This window comes from Macaca nemestrina, chromosome 7 (assembly GCF_043159975.1).
Source record: "Macaca nemestrina isolate mMacNem1 chromosome 7, mMacNem.hap1, whole genome shotgun sequence".
NCBI classification, from domain to species: Eukaryota; Metazoa; Chordata; class Mammalia; order Primates; family Cercopithecidae; genus Macaca; species Macaca nemestrina.
The window spans coordinates 85,662,399-85,680,886 of NC_092131.1; the positions used below are offsets into that span (position 1 = coordinate 85,662,399).

At 44.0% G+C, this 18,488-nt stretch overlaps 1 protein-coding gene across 1 annotated transcript; it reads left to right on the forward strand.

Moving 5' to 3' along the window:
- The first annotated feature begins 786 nt into the window (after positions 1-786).
- Positions 787-16,425, forward strand: LOC105499653 (olfactory receptor family 6 subfamily J member 1). Its single transcript, XM_071099237.1, is given in 2 exon segments — positions 787-857; positions 15,369-16,425. Coding segments are annotated over 2 exon segments (1,128 nt in total).
- The last annotated feature ends 2,063 nt before the right edge of the window (positions 16,426-18,488 follow it).

Genomic DNA, 18,488 nt, shown 5'->3' on the forward strand with positions numbered 1-18,488 from the left:
ATCTTTACTGCAGCCTATTTTATCAGCAATGTCTTTATGACTGGTATCTTGTGCCGACTTCCTCTCATCCTGTGACTAAGAATGTCTTAACCTCCTGGGAATGCAGCCCAGCAGATCTCAGCCTTATTTTATCCAGCGCCTACTCAAGGTGGAGTGGCTCTGGTTCAAATGCCTCTGGCAAGATGAAGTAGGAAAGATGGATGCTCAAGAATATAGACTTGACTTCAGTCAGACAAGGCCATTCCCTGCTTAAAGCACACCTTCTACTTGGGTATCTTCATGTAGCTCTTCCCATTTCTCCTAAAAGGAGTCCTCTTGTCCTCCTCCCTCTTTCTAAGATTCCCCTTTTCAAGATCTACTTCAAATTCTTCTTTTGTGAAGCCTTCCCAGCCATCGTGGGGAAGAACTCCTTCAAGTCTCCCTCCTTCTTCTAAACTCCTTGGCATCTTACTGTTCGCAACATTCACAACATTTGGCTGTGAATTGGTTTGATACAATTTAAGAAAGTAACTCCAAAGTCTGATTTCTTTGGTCTACAAAAGCCACCCTTTCCTTTAGTGCTTACAATTACTAGAGTCTAAGCCCCATCGTGATCAGCCACTGCAACTGTAGCAGTTTTCTGGATCCCCTCACATGTAACCCTCAGAGAATGCTTACATTTCCTGCAGATCCCTGCTGCTTCTGGGGTTCTGCTGGTCACTTCTGGCCATCTTGTGATGAGCTTCTCCAACTGCTCCTGATTTCCCCGCCCCTCCTCATACCAAATGCAGACCTACCAAAACCAAGATGGCAATGAGAGTGAACTCTGATCATCCTCACTACTACACTCTTACCAGTGCCATGACATTATCTGCCGGGTATGTCAGGCCAGCTGTAACTCCTATTTCATTGAAAGTTCTGGAATACCAGGAGGGGATTGTGTAGGAAAGAGGGAAAAAAATCCATTGAATGAGATATAGGAGATTTTTGTTCTTAAAGTCCACCAGCCATTCACCTGGACAGGGTATTTTGTTTTTTCTCTCCCACTGCTCATTCCTCCTTCTGCTGCCACATTATCATGAGACTTATTTTCTGCCGTGGAGTGTCTTTGCTCATGTCTGTCACTGATCCATTTGCTACGACCCCCCTGCCAGGTGCTGGACCCTGATCAGGAGGCCCAGTGAGAAGGGAAAACCTCATGGCGGCCCCAGACTCACTTCTCAAGACACATTCTAACCTGTAGAGATGGATCTCTTCTCACAGTTCAGGCCATCTCAACGTCATGAAGGTGAGCTGTGTAGCTCAGCGTGGTCTTAAGCTACTGAGAATATGGTTTTGGCTTTACTGCCATAAAGTCATTGCAGTGTTTCTTAAAAACAAACAAACAAACACACAAACAAACAAACAAGTCTCCTCCAGAAGTGGAATCAGAAAATTGCTGGTAATCTAAAAAACAACTTTCCCTGGCTTCTTGACATTACATTTTCAAAAATATAGATGCTCAATCTCATTAAAACAGTCTAGTACATATTTTTCTCCCTTAAATATGTTTTATTACATCTTACAAAAATTAACAGTCTCGTAAAACATCAAGGAGGAGAACGGTAGTGCCATCCAAGGGATGGCCGAGGCCCTGTCTCTGTCTTTGAAGGCTCACAGTCTGGGTCTGGGTGGGTTGTGTTTTGAGGAGTCAGTAACGAAAATGTTCTCAAGAGTGACATATTATTAATTTGGATGAGAAATAAGACTGTTAGACCAAAATACTCTTCCCAGTATATTCACAACTCAGCCCTCTTTCTCTTAGTCTGCACCTTGCTGAGATCCCTTTGACCCTTTGGAAAAGAAAAGTGTCATATTTCATCTCAGTCAGTGGATGTTTAGTCTGGAGAAGTCTCGGGAAGCAAGCAGTACTTTGGCGGGGAAAAACTGTCCCCCAGTCAGTCTGCCCATCAGGGAGTAGGCAGTGGTTTCTGCTGGATGAGCCCAAAGTTATCCAAAAAAGCAGGGACAGCCACTCCTGGATAAATACCTTCCTGGAATGGAGCTACCCGGGAACTAGAAGGCAATGTCAACAATGAGGTGTGCTTCCCTCCTCTTCCACCAGGAGTCTGCCAGGACCTGTGAGGAAGGCACTGTGAACACTGCAAAAGGTTAGAGATGCCCAAGAGGTGCTGTCAGTAAGTGCTGGGGTACTTGCTAAGAATTTAGAAATGAGGGATATGGATGGTTCCGACTAAGAGGCTCTTAACCTTTTCTGGGTCACAAAGTTATTTGAGAATTTGACTGTTCCCACCTCCCTTTCAATCTATGTAGACACACAATTTTTTTTCTTTTTTTTTTTTGAGACAGAATTTTTCTCTTGTTGCCCAGGCTAGAGGGCAATGGCGTGATCTCGGCTCACCGCAACCTCCACCTCCTGGGTTCAAGCAATTCTCCTGCCTCAGCCTCCCGAGTAGCTGGGATTACAGGCATGCACCACCATGCCCGGCTAATTTTGTATTTTTAGTAGAGACGGGGTTTCTCCATGTTGGTCAGGCTGGTCTCAAACTTGACCTCAGGTGGTCTGCCTGCCTCGGCCTCCCAAAGTGCTGGGATTACAGGCACGAGCCACCATGCCCGGCCTTTTTGTGTAATTGAAGAACAATTCTGAAACTGGAACACTCTGAAGCTTCTGCTCTAGACTATAAATGCCTGGAGGGCAAAGACTGGATTTGTTCTCTAATGTGTTCCAGCATCTACCAAAAGTGCCTAAGATACATGCGGTGTCAGTGAATGTTTATTAAGTGATAAGATGCAGATGTGCCTGTCAGCCTCTGCAGAGGCCAGGCTGAGGTGTGCAAATGCCAGCAGCATCAGTGCCTTGAGGTGCTTTGAGGCTGGCAGTGCTTGCATCCCTGGCACTATTCTTCTTCTTTTTTTTTTTTTTTTTTTTTTGAGATGAAGTTTCACTCTCGTTGCCCAGGCTGGAGAGCAATGGTGCAATATCGGCTCACTGCAACCTCTGCCTCCTGGGTTCAAGCAATTCTCCTGCATCAGCCTCCTGAGTAGCTGGGATTATAGGCACGCACCACCACGCCTGGCTAATTTTTGTATTTTTAGTAGAGTTGGAGTTTCACCATGTTGACCAGGCTGGTCTTGAACTTCTGACCTCAAGTGATCCACCCTTCTCGGCCTCCCAAAGTGCTGGGATTACAGGCATGAGCCACTGAACCCAGCCCGGCACTATTCTTCTTGACATTTAAGGCCAGGGCTGATGGAATGTGAAATCTTCACTTTCCTAACCCACTGGCCCTGACCTAATCTCGTGAACTGAGGTCCAGGACACAGGTGTCAACCTAAGGGACAAAAACTGAGACAAAATTAATAAAAGTAGGGAGTTTATTTGGGCCAGATTTGAGGACTACAATTTGGGTACAGAGATTCAGGTTGCCCTGACTATATGCTGAGATTAGTTAGCAGCAGTTACATGTGAGTTTTTAAAGAAGAGGCAGTTCCTAAGTTGTTTGCCAAGAAGTTACATCAAAGTAACATAAGCTATTAATTAGCTATACATTGTTCTTTGTATCACAAGTGCCAGGAACGTGAAGATAATGGGCAAGGCCGCTAGTCAAGACCCAAACACCTTTAAACACTTGCCCCTGGTCATGGGGATGGTGGGGGACACAGTGGGCACGACCGAGGTCCCACACTCTTGTCTCCCTGGGCCTGATAAATTTTGCGTGCCTCACAGAGCTCAGGCTGCTTTCAGCTATTTTTCTTTTCTTACAGGGAAGAGATGAGGAATGACACTTTGAAGGTTCTTGCATTGCTACTCAATATTTGCAGTGACTTTGATATCAATTTCTCCTAAATGCCTCTCTGAATTCAGTCATTCAGCCGTGCTGTGCTGCTTTTATGGAGCATCTTTGGTCTACCGTGTTCCAGGAGGGTGCTTGGTAGATGTTAGGGGCTGAGTCACCACAATAGCTGGTCTTGGTGACCTCAAGGGTCTCCACCACCACCAGTGAAGGAGCCAGGGGCCACTGTTGCCATTGCCACTTCTAGAAACCACAGGCCTGCTGTTAACTATGCTGTGAGTTCAGACAGGTACAGGACCTTAGAGTAAAATGGGCTGTGTCCCAAAGTATTAGCGGCGCTCATGAAAGAGGTCCACCAATATCACTGCCCACACACTCACTGATTCTCTACACTGCCAGAATGGCAGACACACATTGTACTTAAGGAGCTGTGTCTGAGCACAGCTCATCTGTTCAGAGTCCTTCTACCTTGTGGTGAGCTCCCTCTTAGGGGCTCCATAATCCTTTCCTGTAGCCTAACCTCAGACTATGGGCACTTGCATACATCAAGCCTGTTTTTATGTCCTTGAATCTAAATGAGAATCAAAGTTCCAGTCTCTTTTTACCCCTGGGAGAATCCTAATTTTTAATGTAATTTGGTATATGCAAATAGACATAAAAAGGGACTCTTCTTATCTCTATTTGCTGTGGAAAGAGAGGCACTAATGTAAGCAGATACTCTGAGGGGTGGGTTCAGGAAGCATGCCAGTGGTGCCAGCCTGGGGATGAATGTTGTCTGCTCTTCTCAGCCACACTGGAACCCCAACTCTTGCCTAGCCAAAATATGCTGCTAGTCTTGCCTAGTAATAGACACTTAGTCTTAAATTTTTTTTTTTTTCCCAAGGACTTTTCCTTCACTGTCATGCTTCATAACCTTTTCCTAGTTTTTGGACTGCTGACATACCTACATCTTGGATTTCTCCTCCCCTGCTTGCTAATCCTGTACCATTGGCTTTCTGTTGGTTTGCTTTCTTACTACTGTTTCTCTTGTTTCCAGTGGTGACTCCTTCTCCTGCCTTTTAACTGAAGGCTTTCACCGAGGCTTTATTCCCATTTTTTGAGATGAGGGCTCACCATGTTGCCCAGGCTGGTCTCAAACTCCTGGGCTCAAGGGATCCTCTGGGTGCAGTCTCCTCAGTAGCTCGGATTACAGACATGAACAACAGTACCCAGTCCCTTTTTTCCTTTTCTACATAGACTTCTCCAGAGTATTAGGTTTCCTATCTATTTGCTTACTTACTCACCCACTCCTTATTCACTTTTTTATTGGGTTTCTCTCATGTCTCTGTTATGATATTGGGCGTAGGGAATACCAAGATGAATAAAACCTAGTTTCTACCCTCAGGGAGTCATATAAACAGATAAGGCATAGTCTGACCCAGTACCTGGCTCTTTCAACTCATAGTCTAGTACTCATTGCCCTCTATCGAAAGGCTAGGACTTGATTTTAATCTCCCATCTTCCATGAATCCTGTGCCTGGGCCACTAGCTTTCATTGATTTTCTTCTCTATACTGCTCTGGTCAAGAGAGCTGGAGTTTTTACGTTCAAAGTTTTGTTACCTTGGGTGATTCATTTGACCTGTGTTAGACTTAACATCCTACTGTGACATGAGGAGGTTATAGCACTAGGGTTCTTCCATCTTCAAAATTCTATTTCTATGATCATAAACAATTGTGGGAGATGGCTAATATAAAACATCAATTACATAGTGGAACCAGTACTAAAAAAAAACCCAACTTATAAGTGACATCCTCATGAGAGTTGCTAGTACATGACAAAATTGTTGGTTGGGCCTAAAAAATATTTATCTTGTCACTTACTATAATTAGCCAGTTGCCAGACCCATTACCATGCTCAAGTAAGGGAAGGCAGGCATGGGAGTGGCTGGAGTTAAAACAGAATAAGGTCGGCAGCCTTAAACTTTCTGGAAGTATTGTCCTTGTATAGAAATTGTCCTAAGGTCATTGACCTTTGTAGTGAATTTGTGCCTTAATCTATAAATTTATAAATATCATTTATGTTAAATAAATTTCTGTAGAGCAAAAGTTTGTTTGGATCTTAACAATAACTTTCTGATTAGAAATGTGATGTATGAACACTATTTTCTTACTCATTGATACTTTGAATTTAAAAAACAGAGGATTACTCAAGCTAGTTGACTAAAGTGGTGTGTGTGTGTGTGCGCATGTGTGTATGTGTGTGTGTGTGTGTGTGTGTGTGTGTATGTGTAAGATTGTAGAAAGAATACAAAGATTGTAGAAAGAATAGAAAGAATCAGGCAGTCTCTCATGGTCATCCAAGAACAGAAACAAGGCACACAGGGATTGGAACAAGAAAGTCAGCAGCTCAGGCTGCCGCCACCCTTTCTGGTGGGCCCATGTTCCCTCAGTTATTACTTGTCTCTGAGTGTAAGCTACTGTTACACTTCTCTTGGAAACAAGGTCTCTCTTATCAGTGATGGTTTATTTGCTCCCCTGTGACTTCAGCTTAGGAATCGCTTTGGTTGGTATGGCATCTACTCCAGCCCCAACTCTACACAACTTTTCAGAAAAGTACACCAGCATCTTACTAATTAGTCTCTGTGTTCGTTAGAGTTCTTATAACTGCAGAAGACCATAATTCAAATGAACTTAAGAAAAACAGAGAATTTTTTGGCTTGGGTTGTACAATCAGAAAGAATATTGTTGGCAGGCCTCAGGCATGACTGATCCAGTCATACACAACACTGTCCAAATTCTATCTCTGTCTGTTAGCTGCATTTCCATAGATATGTGGTCCTCATGAATCCAGACAGCAGAAAGGCTCTCTCCGTGCAGCAGTGGAAGGTGAGGCTGGGTATGGCTACTGGCAGCTCAGGGTTACGTCATCACAGTTTTTGAGCCCAGAGGAGAGAGCCTTTCCTAACTCTGCTCCAGCATGCGGATTCTAAAGGAGGGGTTCCTGGCCTGCCTTGGGTTGGATGGTCACTCTTTGGATCAGTCACTGTGGCTGGGTGATGGATATTATAATAGACCATGTTCCCTTTCCTGAACTTTGGCTTTATATTGTGATATTATATAGTCCCATTAGAATCACATGATTTGTGTAATGGGGAAGGAGCTGCTTCCCAAAAGGGAATGAGGTAGTGGTTAGTAGAAGAAAATAAGAAAGAATGTTTAAAACAACAGGTATGTACCATAGTTTCTGTACCTCTTAGTTCAATTTCTTGAGGAAATCTGCCGCATTTATCCTGGCCTTTGGCTTAGTTTCTCCTGGGCTGTTTGCTTACCTGTGACCCAATCAGATAGGTGGCCAACTCATATGTAGGAACGCTGCAGTTAGGGCTCTGGGTGGGGAACACAATGATTGACCTATCTACCACAATAATGTGAAAATAAGAAAGAATAGATCCCAGTATGCAGAAATAACCACAATTAATATTTTAGTTAATATACTTATATTCTTTTATCTATGCATTAATATGTGTCTTTAAAAAATGGGATCTGCCAGGTGTGGTGGCTCACACCTGTAATCCTAGCCCTTTGGGAGGCCGAGGCAGGTGGATCACTTGAGGTCAAGAGTTTGAGACCAGCCTGGCCAACATGACTAAACCTCCTCTCTACTAAAAATACAAAAATTAACCAGGCATGGTGGTCCATGCCTGTGCTCCCAGCAACTCAAGAGGCTGAGGCATGAGAATCACTTGACCCTAGGAGGCAGAGGTTGCAGTGAGCTGAGTTGGTGCCCCTGCACTCCAACCTGGGCGACAGAGTGACACTCAATCTCAGAAAAAAGAGAGGCTGAGTGCAGTGGCTCACACCTGTAATACCAGCACTTTGGGAGGCCGAGGTGGGCTGATCACCTGAGGTTGGGAGTTCGAGACCAGTTCTCCAGAGATGGAGAAACCCTGTTTCTACTAAAAATACAAAATTAGTCAGGTGTGGTGGCACATGCCTGTAATCCCAGCTACTCGGGAGGCAGAGGCAGGAGAATCCCTTGAACCCGGGAGGCGGAGGTTGCAGTGAGCCGCGATCATGCCATTGCACTCCAGCCTGGGCAACAAGAGCGAAACTCTGTCTCAAAAAACAAAACAAAACAAAACAAAGCAAAACAAAAAACAAAAGAAAAAGAAAAGGATAATACCATTTATACTATTTTGCAACAGTCTCTTTTTACTTCAATATCTATTCTTCTACAATGTTTGTGACTTGAACTAGGGTAATGGGGATGGTGATAAGTGGTTGGATTTGACATATATGTAAAGGTGGAGCCAATGGGATTTGCTAATGAATTGGATATGAGATGTGAGAAAAAGAAATTGTCGAAATTGTTAGATACTATTGCTTATTCATGGGGGTATATGATGTGAGATTGAAATCAGAAACTTTTTGGACTAAAATTCATATATACCGAGCAACTTTTGCTTTTCCAGTTTAGGCATTATGGGGATTCCAAAATAATTTTATGGAAAAAATCCCTGTTCCCAAGGAACTTAAAAATCTGCCCAGAGGCTAAATAACCACAAATGAAATGATGAAATACATGGCAATATAAATGAGTCACACACCACAGCATGACTGAATTTCAAAACTATAAGCTTGAGCAAAAGATGTCAGACACAAAACAAGACCTATTAGATGATTTCATTTATATGAATTTCCAAAACAGGCAAAACTAATCCATGGTGTTAGAAATCAGGATAATGGTTACCACTGGAATGTGGGGAGGGAGCTTGAGAAGGATTTCTGGGGTGCTAGTACCATTCTCTTTCTTCACCTGGGTGGTGGTTACATGAGTGTGTTCACTTTATTGATAATTCATTGAGCTTATGATTTGTATACTTTTCTATACATGTGTTATCTTTAAATTAAAAGAGGTTAAAAACGCTCCAGTTCTACACTGTGGATTCCTGATTCCAAGTGCAAGAAAAGGATATCTAAAGAGGGAGAACCCAGCTTAGGCTTGAGGAAAAGGGACAAGAATAGGGCCTAGAGACTAAGCGGTGGAGGAGATGGTCCCAATGGTAAGACACTTGGGGCCTGAGTGTGAAGTCAGAAAGTGAGGGCCAGCGTGGGGCACAGTGAATAGAGTGACTCAACTGAAGTAAGAGATGCGCAGGTGATGTGTAAGATGGGAGCTGAGGCTGGGAGGTAATTCAGGGGAAACTGGGGTTAGGGGGTCTTGAGTGCCAGGCTATGCAGTGTGGAGTGTTTTCTTTAACATAGTGCAAGGTTACTGAAGCTGTGGCATATTGATCACAGTGTATTAGGATGTGGAAGAGGAGGGTCCTGGGTAAATGGAGTGGTAGGGGTGGATGGAACTGTCACAGTGGGGCTGGAGAGGGGGTGGGTGGAGGACTGTACGCTGTGAGGCTGAGATAGGCCTGGGGCGTTGATCTTGGCTGGTATTCTGCTCTCAGTTCTTGTTAGTGTAGATGTTTGGGTTTGCATCCTTTCCTAAGTGGGCCTCAGGGGCATCAGACTCAGGCCTGCTGTGCAGGGACAGCTTTGTAATGTGCCCCCGAGGATTGTCCCATGTCTGGATCCTTCTCAGAAAATGCATGCTCTCACCTGAGCCAATCCCACCCCATCCTGCCCAAGTGGGGTCCAAACATGGGACTCTTCTAGAGTACGCCCCTTTCAGCCCTGACAGTGCAGAGTCTGTTTGCAGCAACGCAAGCCTCAGCGCCCAGCACAGAAGCCCAGGGCAGCTATGTGGGCAGGATATGCTGGGGGCCAGCCCCCTCTACCTAATTTAGGCCAATGTGAGTATTTCTCAATCCTCCCGATGAACCCCTTCCAGCTTACTGACTCCTCTGTAGAGTGCAGATGGTGGAGGATAGGAAGTAGTTTCTTCATTTCCAGGAATCCTGGGCAACCGAAATTCCCGTGTAGAGAAGCATCTTCCCTTTGTCTTCACACTTTGTAGCCAACCAGATATGCTGTCCAAGGAGAGAGTAGTTGATTAAGGCAGAAGCATGGGCCTGATGAGATGTATTCCAGAGCCAGCAGGGACAGTATTCTTCCCTCTAGGGTGGGATGATCAATATCTCAGTAGGGACAGGGAAGATAAGGTTTGTTCTTTTCCACTATTGCAGAATAGGAGAGGTTCTAGAAAATAACAGCAATACCTGATACGGTGTTTTATGATTTCACACATCATGTGAATTATACATTGGCTCTTCACGATCCTTGGCAATGATCCATCATATGAATTATCTTATTTTCCATTTTGCGTTTCTCAACCAGGTTGTGAGAAAGATGAGGAAAAGAGCATTACCACTGCTTGTCACGTGAGGATTCATGTGCGGATAATATGAAAGGGAGGCAATTTTTCCAGTCTCAAGAATGGTAAAAGGCACAGGTGGGACTTGAACCCAGACTCTTGGCTTCACGTCCAGAGTTTTCTCTATGCACCAGCTACCCCTCAGCAGGATGTGACTATCCTGCAGTAACCCTAGAGGAAGTTTAGTCCTTGGGATGCTTGGCCTGCCAGTCTCTGAAAAAAAATATGATGGGAATGGTGGTGGTTGTAGTGCATGTTGGGTTGAGGGGACAGAGGAATAAGCAGGTTGATGGTTTTTGTCCATCAGGTAACACAGTGTTTCTTTTCCCATTTTCTCTGGAATCAAGAAGCAACCAGAAGATTGGACTGAGCAGAAGACTGGAGAGGGTGCAGGAAAGATGGTAGCAGCAGAGGGGAACAAAGCACCATCCAGGAGCTTAGTGGAGAGTGCTCCTTTTCTCTCCCCAACTGGATCAGATTGTGTAGACAGTCTGGGAGGTGCAGCTGGTCAATGCTTAACCCAACCCTCACACACTCAGGATTAGGGAGAGGATTTGTAGACCTCTCCATGCTGGAATGGATGCCATACCTTGTAACTTCCTCAGCAGTTTAAAACATCCAACAGGTACCTTCCAGCTGTCTGCAACACAAGTGCACACTCGTCGGGCAAGAGGTCACAGCTAGGGCAACAATCCACATGAGCTGGGAAGGGCTCATTTCACCTGTCAAACACTGCTGCTCTCATGTGGAATGCACTGGGGCTTTTTGGTCAAGATAATTACTGTGGAAGATCCTAGGTGGCAGCAAAGCCAGGGTGAACAGACTGAGCCATGGAGGTGGTACAAGGCGACCCCAGCCGAGGTGAGTGCAAACCAACCATTTGGCATTTGGGGGCTGGCTGGGAGCAGCAGTTCTTGTTACAATCTAAGGTGTGTATCTTTGCCTTCAGTAAGCTTCTTGATATTTCTGAAGTGAAGAAATGACTTTCCAGTGGGTGCAGTGGCGCCTTATGCAAAGATGTATTTTGAGAGTTAAATGAATTAAGTGTTCATCCCTTATCTTACCATTTCCCGATTTGGTGACCAAGTCCAAATTCATCCTCCACGCTATTCTAGATTTTATAGACTCTGCATATATCTACATTTAGTAATTGCTCGATCTCTCTCTCTCTCTCTCTCTCTGTGTGTGTGTGTGTGTGTGTGTGTGTGTGTGTGTCTGCCATGCCAGCCAGTGGTCAGGGCTTCTTCTTGGGGCTGTGGCCTTTCCTCCTGTTACATTGGTTCTTTAAGATCCTTGGCAATGATCCATGCTACAACGTAGATGAACCTTAAAAAATATTACAGTAAGTGGCTCATACCTGTAATCTCAGCACTTTGGGATGCTGAGACAGGAAGATAGCTTGAGCCCAGGAGTTTGAGACCAGCCTGGGCAACATGGCAAAACCCCTATCCCTATAAAAGACACAAAAATTATCCGGGCATGGTGACGTGTGCCTGTAGTCCCAGGTACTTGGGTGCCTGAGGTAGGAGGATCACTTGAGCCTGGGAGGCCGAGGCTGTAGTGAGTTATGATTACAGAGTGAGACCCTGTCTCAAAAAATAAAAAAAGTAAAATTATTTTCTAATTAAAAAAAAAATTAGACCTGGCGTGGTGGCTCACGCTTGTAATCCCAGCACTTTGGGAGGCCGAGGTGGATGGATCACCTGAGGTCAGGAGTTCGAGATCAACATGGTGAAACCCTGTCTCTACTGAAAATACAAAAATTTGCTGGGTGTGGTGGCAGATGCCTGTAATCCCAACTACTTGGGAGGCTGAGGCTGGAGAATCGCTTGAATCCGGAGGCAGAGGTTGCAGTGACCAGAGATTGCATCATTGCACTCCAGCCTGGGTGACAAGAGTGAAACTGCATCTCAAAAAAAAAAAAAAAAAAAAATTAGCCAGGTGTGGTGGTGTGCACCTGTAGTCCTAGCTACTTGGGGGCTGAGGCAGGAGGATCACTTGAGCCCAGGAGTTTGGGGCTGCGGTGAGCTGTCATCATGCCGTTGCACTCCAGCCTCGCGGACAGAGCAGGACCCTGTATCTAAAAAAAACTTCACAATAAAAATAAAGAAAATATTACAGTAAGTGAAAGAAGCTAGACACACATATGGTATGATTCATTTATATGAAATGTCCAAAATAGGCAAGTCCATAGTCAGAAAGTAGAAAAACAGTTTCCAGGGAATGGAGGACGGATCATTAAAATATCCTTAAATCTGCTGGGTGCGGTGGCTCACGCCTGTAATCCCAGCACTTTGGGAGGTCAAGGTGGGCAGATCATGAGGTCAGGAGTTCGAGACCAGCCTGACTAATATGGTGAAACCCTATCTCTACTAAAAATATAAAAATTAGCCAGGCGTGGTGGCAGGCACCTGTAATCCCAGCTACTCAGGAGGCTGAGGCAGGAGAATTGCTTGAACCCGGCAGGTGGAGGTTGCAGTGAACTGAGATCATGCCACTGCACTCCAGCCTGGGTGACACAGTGAGACTCTATCTCAAAAAAATAAATATATATATTCTTAAGTTGATTGTGGTGTTGGACACACAGGTTTGTGAATACACTAAAAGCTATTGAATTGTATACTTTAAATGGGTGGAATGTATGGTACTTGAATTATATCTCAGTAAAGCTGTTAAAAAAGAAAAGATCCTTGGCAATGCAAATGTGGTGAGTTGTTTGGAGAGACTGTCCGTGTGCCAAGGCTACAGGAAGGTAGGGCAGCTCGTGAGGACAGGTTCTATGCAGGAGTGGCTGATACTCTGACTCAGCTTAGATAGGCAGAGGTCAACTCAGTCCTCAGGATTTCTGCAGTCCTCTTCCTTTACTAGATTATTCTTGTTTTTCCAAGTCCAATCCATATTCTTCTTAGTCACTGGTAATTACGTGGCCTCTACTATCCAGAGTCCCTCCTAGATATCTAAGCCCTATTTGACCTTGTCCCTGGAATCTATCAGTTTTCCTGGTAGTTAGTTTGCTTTCCAGACTAATGGCCCAGGACAAATAGCCATGAAAAAACTTTGCCATCCCTTAATTTTTCCTCTGTTTCTGTGATTTCCCTGAAATCAGGTTTCTTCACATCTCTTTTAGACTGAAGGCTGTGTGAGGGCAGGCAATTTTTTACCACCTCTGCAAACTTTCATCAATAACAGGCCCCACAACATAGTTGGCACTCAATATGTGTTTGCTAATATACGTTTTCAATCCAACCATATATATGTATATATCTCCAATCAATTACATACATATATATATATATATATATATATATATATATATATATATATATATATAAAATTTTAGGATAATCCTTCCTTCCTTCCTTTCTCTTTCTTTCTTTTCTTTCTTTCTTTCTTTCTTTCTTTCTTTCTTTCTTTCTTTCTTTCTTTCTTTCTTTCTTTCTTTCTTTCTTTCTTTCTTTCTTTTTCTTTCTCTTTCTTTCTTTTTCTTTCTTTTTTTTCTTTCTTTCTCTCTCTTTCTTTTCTTTCTATCTCTCTCTTTCCTTCCTCCCTCCCTCCCACCTTTCCTTCCCCTCATTCCGTTCCCTTCCTTTCTCCTTTTCATCCCTCCCTCCCTCCCCCTCTCCCCCTTCTCTATACATATTCTTGTTTGTCTCCTGGGGCATATGTGCAAGTTTCTCTACCTAGGAGTAGAATTATTGGGTGACAGGGTATGTGAATGTTCATCTTTACAAGGTCATGACAAATTATTTTCCAAAGCAGTTATATAAGTTTACACTCCCACTAGCAGTGTAAACTTTTTAAGGCTCTACATCCTCGTCAACACTTGTTATTGTCATATTTTTGCTTCTTGACAATATAGTGGATATAAAATTGTATCTTGCTAGTGTCTTAATTTGTATTTCCCTAATTACTAATGAGATCAAGCATCTTTTTGTACATTTATTAGCTATGTTTCTTTCCTCTTTAATGGAGTTCAGGTAGCATGTTTGGCCCATCTTTCTATTGGATTGCTTATCTATTTCTTACTGCGTTGTATGCATCAAAATATTAATTACGTGAGTACTAAAGTTTGTCCATTATCTGTGGCATAAATGTGTTCTTCCTGTTTGTGATTTTCCTTTAACTTTATTTGAAGGATCTTTTAATAAATAGAAATTCTTCATTTTAACGTAGCTTAATTTATTAATATTTTCTTTTCTGTTTAGCACTATTTTGGGTCTTATTTAGTAGATTCTTTTCTACTCTGAGGCCAAAACAACATTCTTCTAGCTTTTCTTCTAAAAGTTTTGATTTTTACATGTAAGTTTTTTGTCCATCTGGAGTGGATGTTAGTGTCTGACATGAGATTGGAAATCAATTTTACTTTTTCCCCTGAGGACAAGCATCAGTACCAGCTTCTTTCACTTCTGACACATATCACTGCTCCACATCTGTGTGGGTCTGTTTCTTGGCTCTGTATGTTGTTCCATGGGTCATTTTTATGTATATTTGTGCCAATACCATCTTGCCTTAATCACTCCAATTTTATAAGTCTTGATATCTGCCAACATGAGCCCCTTCCCTGACTTTCTTCTTCAGCAATGTCTTCTTGGCTACTCTAGGGCCTTTGCTAATTTACATCTCTCCCCCAAAATGGCATCACAATGGTGTCAGTACAAGTTTATAACTTGTTTTAAAAACACTTTTAAAACCTAATAATAAAAAATAAATAATGCTTAAAATAATGCTTTAAAACTTAATCATACGTTTTGGATGTTTTGTCATTTATATGTTACTGTAAAATATAATTTTTAATGGCTACATAATGTGTTCTTTCTTTAAGGTACCATAATTTGTTTATTTCATCCCCCATTTCTGGATATTAAAGTTGTTGCCAAATTTTCATTATTGTAAAAAATTCTGTGGTGAATATTCTTGTGGCAAAATCTTTTTAACATATCCATGACTACTTCCTCAGGATGGAAGTACAATTTCTGAATCTAAGAATTTGCTTAATTTTAAGGTTTTCGATACACATCGCTAAATTATCTTTTGGAAAGTTCGTATGAACTCTGTGACAGTGTAGGTCTCAGGACACCCTCGTTAACAGTGTACACTATTATCTTCAAAAACCTTGTCCATTTTGGTAGGCAAATAATTGAAAGCCAAGCTAAACTTGGATTACATGTCTAACTGGCAGTCCTCATGTTCTATGTTCATATTTTTCTAGTGAGCACCATGGGGTTTCATACACTGAACACTCTCCTAAGTGTTACCTCCCTTTGTTCTGTTAGAAGAATTGAGCCAGGCCCACCAGGCCCGTGGGGAACTGGACTGCAGCAGTGACTGAGTTTGTTCTGCTGGGGTTTTCCCTGAGCAGGGAGGCGGAGCTCCTGTTCCTGGTGCTCCTGCTGCTCACGTTCCTGCTGACTCTTCTGGGGAACTTGCTCATTATCTTCACTGTGCTGTCCTGCTCCCGCCTCCACACCCCCATGTACTTTTTCTTGTGCAACCTCTCTATCCTGGACATCGTCTTCACATCAGTCATCTCTCCAAAAGTGTTGGCCAACTTAGGATCTGGGGATAAAACCATCTCCTTTGCCGGATGTATCATCCAGTGCTATTTCTACTTTTCCTTGGGCACAGTTGAGTTCCTCCTGTTGACGGTCATGTCCTATGACCGCTATGCCGCCATCTGCTCCCCTCTGAGGTACACCGCCATCATGAGACCTCCTGTCTGCATTGAGACCGTTGTGTTCTCTTGGATGGGAGGCTTCCTGTCTGTGCTCTTTCCAACCATCCTCATCTCCCAGCTGCCCTTCTGTGGCTCCAACATCATTAGCCACTTCTTCTGTGACGGTGGACCCTTGCTGGCCCTGGCCTATGCAGACACCACTGCCATCGAGCTGATGAATTTTATGCTTTCTTCCATGGTCATCCTCTGCTGCGTAGTCCTCGTGGCCTATTCCTCTATGTACATCATGTTGACAATAGTGCGCATTCCTTCTGCAAGTGGAAGGAAGAAGGCCTTTAATACCTGCGCTTCCCACCTGACCATAGTCATCATTTCTAGTGGTATCACTGTGTGTATCTTTGTGACTCCCTCCCAGAAAGAATATCTAGAGATCAACAAGATCCCTTCAGTTATGAGCAGTGTGATGATTCCATTCCTCAATCCCTTTATATATACTCTGAGGAATGACGCCATGCAGGGAGTCCTCAGGGATATGTGGGTCAGGGTTTGAGGAGTTTTAGAAAAGAGGATGAGGGCAGTGCTGAGGAGCAGATTGTCCTCCAACAAAGACCACCAAGGAGGGGCTTGCTCTTCTCCACCATGTATGTATTGTGTAAAGCTCCAGTGTTAGAAAGAGAGGAGCTGCCTTAGTGAAAGAGTGAGCTAGCTATAGTCTACAGTGGAAAGACTGACTGTGGAGACAGAGACTTGAACTCTGGCCTTGGTTTTAACTTTAATCTGTGACCGCAGCTGTGTCACCAGCCATTCTGACTCTCAGTATTCTCAGCTGAAGTGCAACAGGGCTGGACTTGATGATCTCTAAGACCTATCCACAATGAATATTGTAAGAATTAAGGGCCATGCAGTCTATTTCCTCCTAAAGTCCTAACACGTTTGGCCCCACTTCTTTATGGATCCCGAACACAACTGTTCTATCAGCTTGACACAAAGTCCTTCCTGAACTTCTCTGCACGGACCCTCTTTCTTTCCATCCTCTGCAGGATCTTTTTAGAAATAACCTTCATTATTCTCTAATCCACTATCATATCCTGTAATCCATTTTTTTTTCTTAGTGGGCATTTGCAATGATTGTGATGGGTGTATGTCATCTGTGTTATTTAATAATATTGCTTTCTGTAATAGAACATGTTCATAATATCCAATATGCTTGTGTTCTTATGTAAGACATGGCCCTGTTCCCGTAGCCACTAATGATTGATCCGTGGATGGATAATCTGACCGAAGGCATAACCCATCACCTGCAGGGATACTTACGCACCTAAGAGACTGGCCAATGACCTACGACCTGTGTGGCTTGGCTGGACCAGATGAGCTGTGCAAACAGATAACCACTTTTTTGAGAAATTGAAGCAAAAAACACAGAAATTATTCCACACAAGGGCGATGTTTCCCCTGGAAGCAGAAATAGGCTTGGCGGCTGGAGTGGCCACTTTGGTGCCAGGTACAAGCTGATGAGTAGTTAGAGGAAACCAGTCTGCCCCTCAGAGAGAATGGAATTGATGTATAGAGAAAAACACAGAAGAGACAGATGAGAGCCCACTCAGTTGCAGAGGCACAACACAAAGAGCCCTCTTCTCTCATGGCTTCCTAGGCCTGGAGCTGGTAGAGTTTTGATTCCTCTTCCTGGATTTGATGTGTTTTGCCTGTACCTGTAAATCAAATCCCTTTTTATTGAGCCATCTTGAGAAGGTCTTAGATTCTTGTGACCAAAAAGCAGCTTGACTACAAAGTTCATTATCTCTCCACCAAGCATAGCTTCTCCCCTTTTCTGGCTCCATACACCTGGAAAGAATCTGTTTTGGGCCAGGTGCGGTGGCTCAAGCCTGTAATCCCAGCACTTTGGGAGGCCGAGACAGGCGGATCACGAGGTCAGGAGATCGAGACCATCCTGGCTAACACGGTGAAACCCCATCTCTACTAAAAAAAATACAAAAAACTAGCCAAGTGAGGTGGTGGGCACCTGTAGTCCCAGCTACTTGGGAGGCTGAGGCAGGAGAATGGCCTGAACCTGGGAGGTGGAGCTTGCAGTGAGCCCAGATCGCGCCACTGCACTCCAGCCTGGGCGACAGCAGAGCGAGACTCCGTCTGGAAAAAAAAAAAGAAAATAAAAGAATCTGTTTTGTTTTGTTTTTTGTTTGAGATGGAGTCTCGCTCTGACACCCAGGATGGAGTGCAGTGGCGCAATCTTGGCTCACTGCCACCTCTGCCTCCTAGGTTCAAGTGATTCTCCTGCCTCAGCCTCCTGAGTAGCTGGGACCACAGGCACGTGCCACCATGCCCGGCTAATTTTTGTATTTTTAGTAGAGATTGGGTTTCACTGTGTTAGCCAGGATGGTCTCGATCTCCTGACCTCGTGATCCGCCCACCTCGGTCTCCCAAAGTGCTGGGATTACAGGCATGAGCCACTGCGCCTAGCCAAGAACGTGTTTTTAACCGCACTCCTAGTCTGAATTCTTGGTGCCCAAACACTGCCTGGGATGCTTAACTGGCCCCCCTCTGGGCCTATGGTTCAGCTCAGTGCAAACCAGCTTTTCAATGTCCTCAGAATCTCTGAGGCTTAATTTCTTGTCCTGCTTGGCCACCAGTGCTGCAGCATCCAGTTTGCTAAATTAACCCCTATGCTCTGTGTGGAACTGGTCAGAAGGGCATATGCATACCTCAGGAACTGCTGCA